The sequence below is a fragment of the Vombatus ursinus genome, unplaced genomic scaffold, assembly GCF_900497805.2.
Source record: "Vombatus ursinus unplaced genomic scaffold, bare-nosed wombat genome assembly UNPS02014198.1, whole genome shotgun sequence".
Lineage (NCBI taxonomy): Eukaryota > Metazoa > Chordata > Mammalia > Diprotodontia > Vombatidae > Vombatus > Vombatus ursinus.
In genome coordinates this window covers 658,521-674,678 of record NW_020953976.1, presented here as the reverse complement: position 1 = coordinate 674,678, position 16,158 = coordinate 658,521, and the positions used below count along the sequence as shown (strand labels likewise).

Below are 16,158 nucleotides of genomic sequence, written 5' to 3'. Positions count from 1 at the left end.
CCTGGGGGGGCGGGGCACAGACAGAGGAGACCCGGGCCCTGGGGGGGGCGGGGCACAGACAGAGGAGACCCCGGCCCTGGGGAGGGGACACAGACAGAGGAGACCCGGGCCCTGGGGAGGGGACACAGACAGAAGAGACCTGGCCGTGACCCTAGCACTTGGGTGGGGGGCACAGAGGGAGCAGACCCCGGCTAGGACCTATGCACAGAAGGGCCGAAGAGAGGAGACTCGGGTCCTGACCTGGGCGCTGAAGTGGCACAGAGAGGGAGGAGATCTGGGTGTTAAGAGGGCACGGAGGGAACATAGCCAGCCCCCTGCTGGGCACGGAGAGGAAACCGGGGCCATAGTCTAGCCACTGAGGGGGCAGAGAGATAGGAGGTGCAGACACGCCCCGTGAAACCACGATCCGACCACCGGGGCCATCCGTACCCTGCGCAGAGCGCCGGGACAGGAGGAGAAAACGAGTGGGGCGCGTTGTGAGGGCGCCTGGCTGCGCTGGATCGTCAGGCGCTGGCAGAATTGTCGGAAGAGATTGGAGCAGCCATCAGTCGTTTTCCAGAGCATATCCTTTAAGCATTAATTAGTGATCTGCAAAAGAAGCCCCACTGGCTGTCTCGTCGAGAACGGATTGTGCCAAAGTAACCCGAGTACCTTTTTTTTTTTAATGTATTCAGCTGTTAAGTCCTCATAATGTTTTGTGTTGTTTCTCTAGATTTTTGACAAAGTCAACTAAAGGCAGCCAGGTGGTGCAGTAGATACAGCCCTGGACCTGGAGTCATGAATTCAAACCCAGCCTCAGACACTAACTCTGAGTCCCTGGGCAGATCACTTCATCTCTGTTTCCTCATCTGTAAAATGGGCATATCAATAGCACCTACCTCAAAATACCTAAAGTGCTTAGCACAGCGCCTTTTACTTGGTTGGTGCTTAATAAATGTTTCCCTTTCCTTGTTCCCTGTGTTATTCTCGTGGAAAAGCTGGAGACTGGGGTGGGCTGGATGCTAGCCCAGTTAAGTTTGGAACTGGTAGGAGGACCCAAAGACTACTTGGTTTCTTGTCAGCTAGGCAGAGGCCCTCCAATGAAGTGCTCCAGGGGTGTGTGCTCAGATTTGGTTGGTTTCACATTTTCATCAATGACTTGGCCCGTGACCCTCTATCTCCCATTTCTGTGCATTTGTACATCCTGTCCCTCAAAGCTGGAATCCTCTCCCTGTCTTCTTTCAAGGAGCAAATCCCATCTTCTGGAGAAGTCCCCCCCCCAGCTGCCAATGCCTCCCCTTTGGAGATTGCCTGCCCTCTGTGTGTGTCTTGTCACTTACACCTATGCCCTCATTAGACTGTGTTCTCGCCGAGGTCAGCGTCATCATCTTTGTCAACGGCGTTGTCATCGTGCTGCTGCCTTTCTTTGTATCCCCAGAGCTTAGTTCAGAGTCTGGCACAGGGCAAGCGCTTAGTCAATGCTTGTGGACTGACTATAGACCTGGATGGTATCCCCATCAAACCTGAAGGTGATGCAAAGTTGGGCAGAAAAGCTGCCATGTCCTCCCGAGGTCTAAGACAGACACAAAGTGCCAGTGGACACTGGACAAATGACAGCAGCCTTTAAGTGTTACCAAAGAGTTGGAAACAAAGTGGATGCCTCCTCGGTCGGGGAGGTGGTATACGAAATAATATGAGGACTTGGGGAATTATGGGAAGATCCATGTCTGTATCTCCTGTCTCTCTGCCTCCTTAGTGCCTAGACCATGGCCCAGGTCTCTTCTCCGTGCCCAGCAGGGGCCTGACCATGTTCTCCCCGTGCCCTCTTGGTGCCCATATATCTCCTCCCTCTCTGTGCCACTTCAGCTCCCAGGTCAGGACCTGAGTCTCTTTGCCTCTTCTGTGCATAGGTCCTGGCCAGGGGTCTCCTCCGTCTATGTGTCCCGCCCAAGTGCTGGGTTCTCCTCTGTCTGTGGACCTATGAACTGATAGGTGACTGAGACAAGCAGAACCCGAAAAACCACGGCCCCAACAGTGTCTGTGAAAATATTACTAAAAGGAAGGTGAAGTCTGAGTAACTGAAAAGCCAACCGTGGTTCAAGAGGACAGATAATAACCCATACCTCCCCTCTGAACCAAGAGGGCGGAAGGTTGCGTGCATGGCCAAGTGGGATCCCTGTAGGAGCTGTTTTACTAGAATGATTTTCTTTGTTACAAGGAGTAGTTCTGTGGGGGTGGGAAAGGGGCAACAGTTAGCTTTGATATAGTGCAGAAACAAATATCCCCAATTAAACGTGTAAAGAAAAAAAATTAGAGTCAAAGTTCCATAAAACTTTGACATGCCAGAACACCAAGCAGAATCTGATAAGATAGATTTTGTGTGTGTAGCATTTTTTTTTTTTTTTTGGCAAGGCAATTGGGGTTAAGTGACTTGCCCAGGGTCACACAACTAATAAGTGTCAAGTGTCTGGTCGGAGACTGGATTTGAATTCAGGTCCTCCTGACTCCAAGGCTGGTGCTTCAGCCGCTGCACCACCTAGCTGCCCCAGATAAGATGAAATTTTAAAGAAATAAAGTAATGTCTTACATTTTGATTTTTTTTAAAAACCCACTTCACGAGCACAAGAAAGTTATAGTTAACATCTATATAGCATTTTAAGATTAGCAAAGCACTTTATATAAATGTTTTCTCATTGGATCCTCACAACAACCCTTGGAGGCAAATGTTATTATTGTCCCCATTTTACAGATAACTAACTGAGGCACAGAGAGTTTAGTGATTTACCCAGGGTCACACATCTAGTAAGTGATTGAGGCAGGATTTGAACTTGTCTTCCTATTTCAAGTTTCATGAACTATCTGCTGTGCTCACAACCAGGCAGCCATCAGCCTGAAAAAGAACTGAGGGTTTTAGTGACTGCAAGCCAGATTTATGTCAACAAGCAAAAGAAAGCAAAGAAAAGTCCAATTTTTTTTCTTTTTTTTATTAATTTATTTTGAATTATCAACAATCACTTTACTTCCATAAGCTTTTGAGTTTTAAATTCTTCTCCCCCTCCCTCCCCACCTCCTTCCCCTAGATGGCACACAATCTGATATAGGCAATACATATACATTCCTATTAAACATATTTTCATGTTAGTGATGTTGTAAGTAAGAATTAGAACCAATAGGAGCCACCAGAAAGAGGAAACAAAACACAAGAGAAGAAAAAAATAGCAAATAGTATGCTTCGATCTGCATTCAAACTCCATAGTTCTTTCTTCATATGTGGATAGCATTTTCCATCACGAGGCCTTTGGAGATGTCTTAGATCCTTGTATTGCTGAGAAGGGTTAAGTTTATCAGTATTAGTCATTGCACAATGTGGCTGTTATTGTGTGCAACGTTCTCCTGGTTCTGCTCACTTCACTCAGCATCAGACCATACAAGTATTTCCAGGTTTTTCTGAAGTCTGCCTGCTCATCACTTCTTATAGCACAGTAGTATTCCATTACATTCATATACCACAACTTGTTCAGCCATTCCCCAATTGATGGGCATCCTCTCAATTTCCAATTCTTTGCCACCACAGAAAGAGCTGCTATGAATATTTTTGTTCATGGGGGTCCTTTTCCCGTTTGTTTGCTCTCTCTGGGATAGAGCCCTAGAGGTGCTATTGCTGAAAGAAAGTCCGATCTTAGGATTCATTCAAGGAAACAGCATCCAGAAATAAGGCCTATAAGACCTTCGTAGTGAAAGGGACCTCAGAAGTCACCCAATCTGACCCCTTCATGTTGCAGTGGCCAGGAGTGATGCCCACAGAGATCCAGAATCTATAAAGTGCTGGGATTTAGACCCCAAATCCTCTCACTCCGACCTGGATAGCTTCCCCATCCCCTCCTCACTGTCTCTAAGGAGATGAAGTTCCTGTCGCTTGCCCTGGAGTCTTGTGTTCAGTTCTGGGCACCTTCTTTCAGGAAGGATTTTGCTGAGCTGGAGAGGATGGCGGGAAGACAACTAGAATGGTGAACACCTATTCACCAAACAATATGTGCCTCCTATGTTTTGAGGTGGTGTGCTAAGTGCTAGGTATTTTTTAAGGACCTTACATTTTATTAGGAAACTACAGTAGATACACAAATACATGCAAAGCAGTTTCAAGGAGAGAGTCTCTGCCCTATGAAGGTTAGGTGAAGGAACCAGGTTGGCTTATCCAAAGGCGAAAAGACTCAAGGGGAACCTGAGACCTGTCTACAAGTATATGAAGGACATAGCAATTAGAAATGTTCTCTTTGACCCCAGAGGGCAGAGGGACAAGGGTTGGGGGGGCGGGGCAAATTTAGGCTACAAGTCAGAAAAGAATTTGAAAACCCATTGTATCTCTGAGTTAGAAGCAAGTCTGTATCAGGGGGGAGTTGATTAACCATCAGTGGAGGTCTTCAAGTAAAGTCTGGATGAGGTAAGGGCCCCCGAGGGCTTTTCAATATCTGAGACCCTCTGACTTCAGTAAGTAATGGTACGCTGTCATACACAGGGGCACGATAGAGTGGTGCCCAGGGAACATCAGCTCCCCACATGCCTGCCAGAACTCCTTGTCTCTGCAAAAACAAAGCAGCTCATGACTCTTGGCCTACTTCTTCATGGTCTTGTCATCCTGCTGGAAGGGAACAAATTAATGAGAGAGCCTCCATTCTGCTCTGAGTCTCACCACAGTGGAGGAAATGGGCAGTGGATTGGGAAAGATGGAACCTTTCAGGGAAATGAGTGCTTCAACACCTCAGGATTTGTTAGAAAAGGAGAGGAAAGCCAGACACAGTCTGAAAAAGACCTCAGATTTAGGGAGGAGGTTTTTGGTGTTGCTGGGAAATGATAGAGTCTTCAGAACTAAAACTCAAAGGTGTGGTTAGAACTCTTCAGGATGAAATTCCACCAAGAGGAATAGTCACAGTGAGGAGGAAAAGGGAGGTGTTTTCTAAATACACGAATCTGGCTTCAAAAGAAATTTACTAACCAACTTGGATTTTAAAAAGATGTGTGGAAGGTCAAGGCTGGAGGATGAATATAACCATGGGGCAGGAGCTCATAAGAATGTTTGGAGGGTCAAAATTCAGAACGAGGAAGGCTAAGTAGTATAATAAGGGAAAGCAGTCAGGAGCTTTGTCTTTAGCTGTCCTGAGCATGGTGTGGAGGAAGAGGGAGATCAAAAGAGGGACAGGCTGAAGACGGAGTGAAGGAAGAGCTGCTCACTTTTTTCTTTTGTCTGGGTTTTTCCTCCCAAGAAGAAAGATCTTTGGACAAGAAAGGACAGACCTAGAGAGTGCCTGGCTGCCCTTATAAGTTCAAGTTATCAGGCCAGATGAAGGAAATCTTAGGATCCTGAAAGAACCAGTGGCTATCTTTGAAAGATGTTGGAGAATGGGTTCAGGAAGAAGAAGAAAAATGGCCCAAATTTCAAGAAAGAAGGAAAAACCTGAGTCTGTAATTGGACTTTGATTCCTGGTCAGATTCTAGAACAGCTTCTGAAGAAAGAGCCCTTAGTAAAGGAAGTGATTCAGGATGGCTTCTCTTCAGAACAGGTCCAACCAGCCTACCCTCATTTTCTTTTTGACAGGCCTGCCAGACTACCAGGAGAATGCTGGAGAGAGCATTCGCCTACACTTTAGCAAAGGGTCATTCAGAGTCTCTCAGCTGTTATTGTGGAAAAGATGTGGAGAGATGTGGCCCAGCCACTGGCTGGTGGACTGGAGCCAGAGCGTGGCAGTAAGGGTTCAGTGCCAGCTTGGAGAAAGGGTCTCGAGGCTCCTGGGACCTAGGCTGGTCCCTATACTGTCAAACATTGTGGTCAGTGATTTGGTTAACATGCCTAGCCTGGCACAGTTGGTGTGCTTGCTAACCATGTGTGGAAGGGAAAGTTAGCGCACTGGATGACTCCATATCTGGTGAGAAGGCAGAGCAGAATCTGCTCAGGTGAAATGTGAAAGGAATCCATGTAAATTCTGGTGCTTTGGTTAAAAATAAAACTTCACCAGAAGGGGGAGGCCTGACTAGACAGCAATCTGCCTGGTCAACATCTGTAGTGGGCTAGAGTGGGCTACAAGCCCATCGGGAGCCAATGGTGGGATATGACACCCCCAAAAGCTAGTGTCCTCTTAAGCTGTTAGATGAGGCTTGGAGACAGTCCACTATTTATTGTGACAAAGTGTGACAAGGCCTCCTGCCCTGGTCAGACCACCTCTGGATTGTTATACCCATGTCCTGGGTACACTTCAGGAAGGACATGGAGGGGGGGGGGGGGAGTGTCAAGCCTGGAGGAAGGCCATCAGGACAGTGAGGAAGGGCCCCAGGCTCATACCATTAAAGGATCACTTAAATTATCTGGGAATGATAGCCCAGAGAAGAAAAGACCAGGGAGTGGGGAGCCTGAGACGTAGGGAGTCACCTTGTTCTGCTTGGCCTCTGGGTTCAAAAGAATCTAAATGGGTGGAATCCTGGAGATAAACATTTACGTTTAGTGTAAGGAAATACTTCTTAACCATGAGAGCTGCCCTAGAGGGAATGAACTGCTCCAGGAGGTGGGGACTTCTTTCTTACTGGGGCCCTGCTTATTTCTTGTTCAGGTAAAGGCTGGACCAGATGCACTGAGGCCCCTTCCAGATGCTAGGACCTAAAGGCATCAGGAGGAGGCCTGATACTGGCTGTGGACGAGTGAGTGAGGAGATATCCCCCTGGCTCTAGCCTGGGAGCTGGAAGGACAGAGGGGAAGGAGACGGGGCTCTGTGCTGCACTAGCTGCCAGATTTGGAGATCTGGATCCAGTCCTGGGCATGAAAGAGACCCAAGCCCAATGACGGATACTGAAAGGGGACAGAAAAGAATGAGATTTGGGGTCTACCGATGCTGGGCACTGGAGAGGGACAGAAAGAATCAGGCAGATCCTTGACTGGGCACTGAGGGTGGGGTGGGAGGGAAGGAAGGAAATGGAGATCTGCTGGGCTCTGAGGGCACAGAGAGATCCATGCCTGGGGCACTGAGCTGGATCCCAAAGGGGGAAGGGCTGAGGAACTTGGGAGCCACCAACAGGGTGCAAGCTGGCTGTATGAGCTGATTTTGAAGACCTGGAAGGGGTGAATGGAGACTGGTGATGACACCTCGAAAGGCCCATTGAGATGAACCCAACACCCCCATTTTACAAGTGAAGAAAATGAGATCCAGTGTGTCTCAGTGGTTTGCCTATGCTCCAAAAATTAGTAGCAGACCCAGCGCTGAAACCCATGTCCTCTGCCTCCAAATCCAGTTGTGTCTATCCTGGGGCACTCTGAAGAATCCCATTACCTTGTAGAGTCCCTGCCAGTGAGGTGTGAGAGCCACTTGATGGTGAAACTTCTTTTGCTAGGAAGGGACAGTATATCTCAATAGATGGGCTTCCTGGAGGAGGTGAAATTAGAGTTGAGCCTTCATGATTGGAGAGAAACCAAAAAACAGCTCCAGACACATGTAAAATAAAGTCTTCTTTTTTATTTCAAATCTGAGTTAGTGGTGCTGGTTCCAAGCACAAGGAGCTCTGGGCCCAGGGGCTAGAAGAAATGGGCCAAGGGGAGGTTCTCCAGGGCAGCTGCTCCCAGGAGGGCCCTGAGCTTCCTGGCTCTCATCCTGGTTGGGATCCCTGGACGTGAGCCTTGAATGTTGGTTAGAGAGGACAGGGAACTATCTTCTGATCACTTCCTCAGGGTAGAAAGGACTCCGCCTCTCCTGAGCCAGGCAGAGTATGGCAGTGTTAGTCATCATAGCTAGAAGAATCCTGGCAGGGAAGGGGAAATTTCTCTGGTGAGTGGGCGGTTCCTAGGGATGAAGAGAGACCGCAGAGAGAATGTAAGGGCTGAGACATAGACAGTGATATGGATGGTGGACAGTGAACTCAAGAGACAGAAGGATGAGAGGAAAGGCCAAGAGACCGAGCATTGGACAGAGACAGAGAGACTATGGATTGGACAGAGTGGCCAGAGAGAGACAGGGGGGATAGAAAAGCTGGTAGAGAAAGGAACAGATGAGATTCGGGGATGGAAGATAAACAGAGAGGCTAAGTGACAGAAGGATGCACAGAGAGACCGAATACGTGAGAAGCAATCCAGGGCTGACTGGGACATGAGGCACAGGAGCAGGAAAAGTGCTGCAGCTGGGGCTCACCAGAGGTGGGGGTAGCAGACCCAGCCCAAGGCGGGAGTCTCAGATGGACGACTGCCATTGGACGAAGCGTTTGGATTCCTGTTGGCCCAGAGAAGGGGAGAAAGAGTTAATAAAGCATTTCAGGAGACGCTCTCCCCTACCCCATAGTAAGAAGTCCAGCCCCTGGCCCCTGGCCCCTGGCCCATAGGGACTCAAGCAGGGATGTAGCCCTCAATCTCTGCCCCCTCAGAAACACAGACATGCATCTGATTCCCCATCTTCCCCCTTCTCCCCCACAGTGCATGCCCGCCTGGGAACCTCACATGCCTGAGGGTTGAAGGGATCATCATCTTCTGGGTCATCGTAGTCGTCGCTGGGGGGAGCGGGGCACAGAGCTGGGAAGGTGGCAGGAGGGGAAGTTCCCTCCCCTTCTGATAGATGGGGCCCCCCAGAGTACTGTGTTCCCCTCCCAGGCCCCTGTACATCCTCCACCTCACTGCCTGGCAGTCTGAGGAGTCCTATAGAGCCCTATACACCCTATAATCTCCCCCTTCGTCTTTTAAGGGAACCTCCCGAAACAGGCCCCTTTAGCACCTTATAGAGAATGGTTGGGGCTCTGTCCGTGGTCCTGCATTTGGGGAACCTACCCAACTCAGCCACCCTCTCCCAGTCTCCCACTTCCAGCTGCTTACCTGGATGGGAAATGGGCCCAGGCGCCAGGCAGGCTGCACAAAGCCGTGGCCAGAGCCAGGGCGGACAGCAGGGAGAAGAGGAGCAGGAAGAGGAGGCCCTCCATGGAGTCCTCACACAAGCCCCGCAATGCTGCCCCATAGTCCTGGCGGCAGGGGGCCAGAGTGGGCATCAGCAGAGTTGATGCCTCCCAACCCCCACCCACTTCTCAATTGGCTGCTTGATTTCTCTCACCCCAGCAAAGGGAGTCAGGCAGAGAAACCGTTATGGGATGTTAATTGAGAGACCCACATTCGAGTCCCTGTCTGACTCTTGACTCACTGTTTGACCTTGTTAAGGCCCTTAGTTTCCTCATTTGTACAATGAGGTTCTCCAAGGGCTCATCTGAAATTTTAGGATTCCCAGTATTTACTGAGTCCAGGAGAAGTCAGAGTAGGGGAGGGATCACATACATCTCATGGCAGAAGTCCAGGAAGGCTTCCTAGGGAGTGGGTCACCTGAATTGGGCAGGGGAAGATTTGGAGCTGAAGGGAGGGCAGGGGAACAGTCACAAGGAAGCAGAAGGGGCAGCCAGTCTGAATGGTGAAGGAGGGGGCTTCACAGGAAAAAAGGATGAAGGGGAAGGCAGGGGCTAGACTGAGGGGACCTCAGAGGATGCGTGATGGAGGCAGAAGTGATTCCTGCTTGGGGGGGGAGGGGAGGGAGATGGGGGAAGCAGCTCTGGGCCCAGGGCAGGAGAGATGGGTGTGGGAGAGACTGAGCCCAGGGGCTTCCAGAGAAGACAGGCGGGGGAGGGGGGAGCTGGAAAAGGAATGAAGCAGAAGGTTTGGTCACCTTGTGCAGCCCTCGGCAGTGCAGCAGCGCCACCAGCTGGTGGAAGTTCCCCTCCGTCACGTTCAGCATCTCTTCCAGGGCCAACAGCGGCTTCTGCCTCCAGTCCAGAAGGGGTTAATGCCCAACCTAGAGGGCCCTGCCCTATCCCACAGACCCCTCCCGATTAAGCCCCACCCCCGGAAGGGTCCCCACTGACCTGGGCCGCTGGGAACTGGGGAACTGCCTCACGTTCCAGTCCCTGGAGCTGAGAGTAGATGCTAGCCAGAGATCGCTGGGACAAGGTCAGCCTCTAGGGGAGGTGGTGAGGGTGGGAGGGGGGGAAGGAGGGAGGGAAGCCGACACCTGGGTCCTCTCACCCACTCAGAAACCTCCACTTCAAGACCCAGAAGTCCCAGTCCCAGTCCCCTGCTCTCAGAGACAACATTAGGAACTTGGATATCTGAATCCTTATTCCCTTTCACTCTGGGGACCCAGGTGTCCAGGCCCCACTGCCCTATAACTCTAGGGACCCAAGGAAATTATAGAAATTTCAGAAATTACAACTCCTATGAGGCCCTGGGGCAGAAGAGCTTGGTGCAACTCAGACCCACAATAGCCAAGCCACTCCAAGGGCTTCTAAAAGATGCATTTGTCATCTCCCAGATTGGGGGAGGTGAAGGGGAAACCCAGGAAGGAAAAGAGAAATGAGGGTCTCCTAATCTTGCTCCTCTTAGAGGCTTCAGACCCCACACTCACACTGCCTGGAGACTCACCTCTTGGAAGGGATTGGAAACCACCTGGTTGCAGAGGAAGTAATAGTGGAGGATTTCTGTAGAGGAGGAGGAGGAAGAGAAAGGAAGACAGAAGAGGAAGACAGACAGAGACAAAAACAGAAACAGAGAGGCAGAGACAGAGACAGACAACACCCAATAAGCCTGGGGGCAGAGTGCACCCAGCAGCTGACACTCAACCCTAAAGTTGCCCTCTTCTTACCTGGATTTAGGCCAGTTTCTTCCCTAGTCAGGTTCAAGACATAGGGGTCAGGACTGGAGCAAAAATCACTGAGACCCTGAGAAAGGGTGGGGAAGGAAGAGAAGGGAGTTGCTTGGACCCAACTCAAGAGGCTGGACTCCCAGCCCCACCCCCTTTCTGTGAACCACTACCCTCACCCCGAGCCCAGTCTCAGATACTCACCACAGCAGCAGCTGCCTCTAGCCCCATGGATCCCCAGCTCAGTACGAGAACCAGCAAGCTCATGACTGTCATGCTAGTGCAAAAAGGAAATATTCGTCCATATTTTCCTACCAATTTCTTTCCTTACCGCAAAGTCCTGATGAAATCTTCTCCAAAGCAGTTCACCGCCTAGAGCTACCTATGCCTGTGGACAGCTCCATGGTGCTGAAGGTGCCAGTTGCTGGGTATCCCCTAAGTATCCTCTGAGCCGCTATCCCGGACAGCTCCATGGTGCTGACCGCTTTACCCCTAAGCCCTCCCTCCCTACAGCAGAGAACCCTTCACATCTCTGAATAGGCAGAAGAATTTCAGTGCTTAGCACAGTGTTTGGCACATGGTAGGTCCTTAATAAATGTTTATTGATTGATTGAATTTAAGAAACCTTTGCTGAGGGCCTTCCCAGTGAGATCCCTGGACTCAAACCTACCTGGGTTAGGGTTAGCTACCTGGTGCTGAAGGGGTGGTTTCAGGGGACTGGTGAGAGATTCCCTAAGGTCCCTCCAGCTCAACATCTAGGTTCCCACTTGGGGGCCCCAATCTGTGGAGAGCTCCATGGTGTTAAAGGGGTCAGTTTAAAGACATAGCCCTCAGGTAACAAGAGACCCCATGAAGGAGATTCCAAGCTCTGGCTCTGGAGATAGCTGATGAAGTGGGAGGGGTTGGCAAACTCACACAATCACAAGCCATTTGCTTTGCTTAGCAAGCCCAAGGAGAGTAAAGAGGCAGACAAGGAGATCAAGGAGCAGGAGGAGAATGTAGGCCAACCACCTAAGGAGGAGGACATGGGAGGGAAAGGTCAGGACAAGTCTGGGTTTGAATCCCAGATTTGTCCCAACTTCCTGTGTGCCCTGGGGTGGATCACTGCCCCTCTCTGGGCATTATGCTCCCCATAAATCCAATGGATGTCTCCCACCTGTGACCCAGGTGACCCCACCTTGGCCCACCTGTACTCCTCCACAAAGGAGACACTTTCAGCCACTCGAATTGGGCTCAGGGGCACACCCCTCCAGAAAGCCAGTTCCCCCAGCTGCTGGGCCACAGCCTCAGCCTGCCTCCGGGCACCCCGGGCAGCTGCCACCAGCTCTGTCCTTGGGGCCATCACCTCCTCCAGAGTCGTCAGCTCAGACCTAACTGCTGAGCCCAGGCGTTCCACTGTTTCTGAAACCTGGAGCACAGAAGACACAGCCAGCAGAGGAGATTAGTGTCTGGGTCTCAGGATGAGCAGAAAGGACAGTTATCTGTGACAACTACTGATGTCTGGGAATGAGTAGAGTCCTTGGCTAAATAAAATGGCCTCTATGGAAGGGTCTGAGGAGAAGCAGATTGGTCCGATGGCTAGCTTGGGTGGAAACAGGCTGTGGCTGGACGTTCCAGACCCTTTGGCTGAATCTGGGGAGTGAGTAGGACAGCCTCTGTGTCTGGTTCTGAGGTTACCCCCCCCAACACATATGTCAGGATTAGGATGCCCTCACCAGCCGGTCGATAGAGCTGAGCGTGTGGTTGGCATGCAGGAGGGAGAAGCTGAGCTGGGACACCCCATCGCTGGTCTCACTGTTGCCATAGAAACCGAGCCCGATACCAGCGCTGGGAGGGAGGGATTGGGTAGAGGATGGTTCAGCTCATCTCCCAAGGCCTCCCCATCCTCTCCACCCCCTCTTCTCTAGTTCCAGTGGTACAGCCCGTGGGAACCTGCCTCCCTCAGCCTGGGTTGCTGAGGCAACGGGAAGGGCTCACTCCCCCTGCCTGGGCTGTGGAGGAGAGGAAGGAGAGGTGGGAACACGATGAACTCATTGTGATGCAAATGAAGGGGTTAACCCCTGGAAGCCAAGTAAGCCTCCAGCAGCACCGTTTTGAAGCCCCGCCCCTCAGAGAATAAGGCTGTCAGGACAGCCCTGCCCCCTGCAGACCAGGCATGACCTCTGCCCCAGCCTCCTCCTTCTAGAGGACCTAGGCTGTCCCTTCCCCAGAGGCCCAGACCCCTTCGGGGACCCAAGCGGCTGGAGCCCCCAGTCAGGGAGAGACACAGAGCCCTCATTGTGGACTGGACTCATTCCCTCCTTTCCCAGGGTCCAGCCCCCTTCAATTCCCCAGAGTCCATTGTCCTCGTCCCATTCCATACAAAAGCCCCTTGTTTATTTTCATTCCCCCCCCCCCCCCCACTCCAGGCTGTGCCATTGCCTCCTGGGGTCTTTGTCCTCTTGGCCGCCGCCCCTTCCAAAGGATGGCACTCTGGTATCTGGGGCCCCTATCACCTCCTCTGCCCCCAAAGGAGCTGGTTCTGAGCTGAGGGGGCTGGAGAAGGCCTCTAAGACCCTGCTCAGGGGGCCTGAAGAGCCCTTCTGTGTTTAGTGAAGGGCATGGGAGAAGCCGTCAAAACTCTGTTATGGGCCTGGGGGAATGCTTCAAGGCTTTGTTATATAGGGGATGAGGAGGTCTTCAAGGCCTTCCTCTAAGGCTCTGTTGGGGAGTTGAGGAAGGCCCTTGAGGCTCTCTTGTGGAGGCTGGAAGAAAAAGGCTGTTATAGGGAGAGGAGGGAAGCCTTCCAGGGTCTTCCAGGGGCAGGGGGGAGGGGCCCGGGAGAGCCCTTCATGGCCCCATTCCTGGGACTGGGCAGCTCTTCTAGGAGTCCCCGCCCCCTCCCCACCCATGGGGTCCCAGGTACCAGCCAAGAAGAAGGGCAGCCACACAGCTCCAGGTGACACAGCCTCCTCCATCTGGAGAACCTGAGGCCTCAGGAGGAGCAGCCTTGGGCCTGCGGCAACGACAGCACGATCGAAGTAGATACAGTCCCAGAACAAGCAGGTTCACAGCCAGGCCCAGCCCAGCCAAAGCTGCTACCAGGAGCAAGGCCTGAGAAGAGGGAGGAGGGAGGAGAGAGGGTCCACAGAGCTCACTGATGGACCCACCAAAGACCAGTAGCCCTCATTGTCCCCCTCTGGAAAATGGGTGCAGGAGTGACTTCACGGAAGTAGTAGCCTGAACTGGATTTTGTGTCGTGTACCTGTGACCCTAGATGGGCAGCGGGCAGTGAAGCTCCAGGTGTGACCCTCCTTCCCTGTGAGAGTGAGAAGCAGCTCCCAAAGTGTGTGCGAGTCTGTGTGTGAGCCCAGAGGGAGTTTCTGCCGACCTGAGTATCCTCTTCTGGCAGATCGGTTAGACATCACCCATCTCCTGGTTTCTTGGGACCACAGGACTTGGCCAGTTATAGGGACAGGTGTGGTACCTGCTGCCCTGTGACTGAGCTTTAGAACGGGAGGACTGGGGAAGCATACGTGGGGGAGTTCGTTTCCTGTTGTTTCAAATTGTGACTCTCCTTGAGTCACTGGCTCTGTGTGTGCATCTCTATGTGTGAGTGTGAAACTGAGTGTAACCACATAAATAGCTGTGTGTGGCTGTGAGACTGTCTGTGTGTGTCCAGGTGCGAAGTGTGTGTGTCTATGTGTGTGTGTGGCTATGATCATGATCATTGCTGGCTGGGAGCCTGGCCCTGTGAAGATCCCTCTGTGTGTGACTGTGTCTATATGTGGCTGCATGCAAGTGTGTGACAGCCTGGTGGTGGGGGCCTCCCAGCTCTTCAGTTTCTTTTACTGTGACCTAAATAGTTCAGCATTCACTGCCTGGCTCCCCCTCCCCTGGAGCCCCTGGGGGCCCTTGAGCCAACCAGACTAGCCTCAGCCACCCTCCCAATTAGCCTGGACTAATTAACTAGCCTCAGAGGACCCACTCGTCCCTGCTATCATGACCCTCCCCTAGCTCCCCCCAGACACATATCCAGGTCTCCAAACACCCACCCAGAAAAATCCCAGCGCTTCTCTTTCTACCTTCCCTCCCCCAAGGGACCCAGGTTTCTTCCTCCTAGCCCTTTCCTATGCCACGAGGCACCTGGGTGCCTGATCTCCCAGTCCCCTTGTCTCAGGGACCAAGATGACCCCACCCCTAGGCTCAGCCCCATCTGGGATTAGGCATGCCCTCCCTCACTCCCTCGGGGACCCAGGTGTCTCCTCTTAGCTCCTCCCCCCCCTCAGAAAGACCCCTCAGGTCCCCCAGTCCTGCCCCCTCCAGGATCCCTGTGTCCTCCACACCTGCTGGTAGTCCTGTTCCTGGGGGGCAAAGGTGCTGGCCACTGGTCGGAGCTGAAAGTTGGTGTGGGGTACCTGGTGGAGCAAGTGGACCCAGCCTGAGGGCCGGAAGCCCGGGGGTGGCCCCCCCCATGGCCTCCTGGCCCCCAGAACTGCTCCGGGCGGGATGTGCTGTGGAGCTGAGGAGATGGCCCTGGAGGAGAAGGCAGAGAAGGCAGAGGAGGAGGAGGAGAAAACAGAGCAAGGGTTGGGGGGAGATTTGGGGAGTGGGAGGTGCCAGCTCTTGGGTGGGAGGGGCCAGGGCTCCCCCTGGTGGCCACTGGAGGTTTCACACCTAGCTGGAATGACCAACGGAGAACCAGGAACTCCTGGCTCCCCAAAGATCCTAGGGGAGAGATGGAGGCTGGGGCAAGGTGGAATCATGCTACCAGAGGAGAGATTTGAGACCTCAGCAAGGATTCTGTTCCGAGGAAGAGGGAGATTAGGCAGAGATGGGGGGTCCCTTCCAAGAATACCCCGTTCATAAGATGATAGACCCCATTCATGGACTCACTGGGGGGAAACTGCCCTTAGGGGAACAGAAACCTAACTCCAGAGGGAGCTTCCTCCCCCTGGAGAAGGGACAGGGGAAAAAGCAGATACGACCTTAGGGCAGATCCCACCCAGGCAGGAGGTAGATAAAGCCTCAGACAGCAAGTTTTCAAGCCGGGGGAGACCTTCAAGGCACTGTTATGGGCCAACTTGGAGAGACTTTCAAGGTCCTGTTATGGGGGAGAGGGAGAGTCCTTCAAGGCTCTGCTATGAGGATGGGCAAGGCCTTCAATGCTCCTGCCCTGGGGAGGAGGGAACAGCCCAGTTTCCCGCCCAGCCCCCTGCCCTTCTCCCCTTCCTCCACACAGACTCCAGATTAGTTTGGGGGGGGGGGGGAGACCGAGGAAGGAGGATGAGGGGCGGACTAGAGAATCCCTCCTCCTTGCTCCGCTTGCCTGCCCACGCCGGAGGTTGCGCGGGCCAATCCACGTGGGCATCCCGATGACGTCATCCATTACTGGGCAGGCTAGCTGGCTCTGCTGAGTGGGAAGGACGAGTTTGATGCGGGGGGGGGGGGGGGGAGGCGTTCCAGCCGGACCCCCGCCCGCGCCCTCTGCTCGCTAGCCACCACCCTCTCCAAGGGTCCGCGATTGAGAAAGAGAGGGAGAAAGAGACGGCCTGAGACAGCA

At 52.6% G+C, this 16,158-nt stretch overlaps 1 protein-coding gene across 6 annotated transcripts; it reads right to left on the bottom strand.

The window, feature by feature from the left end:
• Positions 1–6,900: 6,900 nt before the first annotated feature.
• TTYH1 (tweety family member 1) lies at positions 6,901–15,725 on the bottom strand. Of its 6 annotated transcripts, none has more exons than XM_027860526.1 (14): positions 14,942–15,725; positions 13,522–13,709; positions 12,332–12,443; positions 11,804–12,024; positions 11,532–11,627; positions 10,821–10,893; positions 10,620–10,695; positions 10,400–10,455; positions 9,844–9,936; positions 9,648–9,740; positions 8,816–8,958; positions 8,451–8,496; positions 8,145–8,222; positions 7,671–7,758 (listed from the first exon to the last, which is right to left on the bottom strand). In XM_027860526.1, exons 1-13 carry the CDS (start codon positions 15,359–15,361, stop codon positions 8,184–8,186), a joined length of 1,656 nt encoding a protein of 551 aa, XP_027716327.1. In that variant the 5' UTR covers positions 15,362–15,725; the 3' UTR covers positions 7,671–7,758; positions 8,145–8,183. The 6 variants fall into 6 exon arrangements, with proteins under 6 accessions (XP_027716324.1, XP_027716325.1, XP_027716327.1 ...); XM_027860525.1 differs by having other exon boundaries at positions 7,709–7,799; XM_027860523.1 differs by lacking the exon at positions 8,451–8,496 and having other exon boundaries at positions 6,901–7,758.
• Positions 15,726–16,158: the final 433 nt, after the last annotated feature.

Excerpts from the sequence above, each read along its gene's own strand:
- TTYH1 (XM_027860523.1), bottom strand. The coding sequence starts at position 15,361 with ATGATTCCACCTTGCCCCAGCCTCCATCTCTCCCCTAGGATCTTTGGG. Across the intron at positions 8,223-8,815 it reads TGGGCCCATTTCCCATCCAG|GAATCCAAACGCTTCGTCCA; the intron begins GTAAGCAGCTGG and ends CTGGGCCAACAG. Across the intron at positions 7,759-8,144 it reads GTCTGCTACCCCCACCTCTG|GATTCTTCTAGCTATGATGA; the intron begins GTGAGCCCCAGC and ends CTTCCCTGCCAG.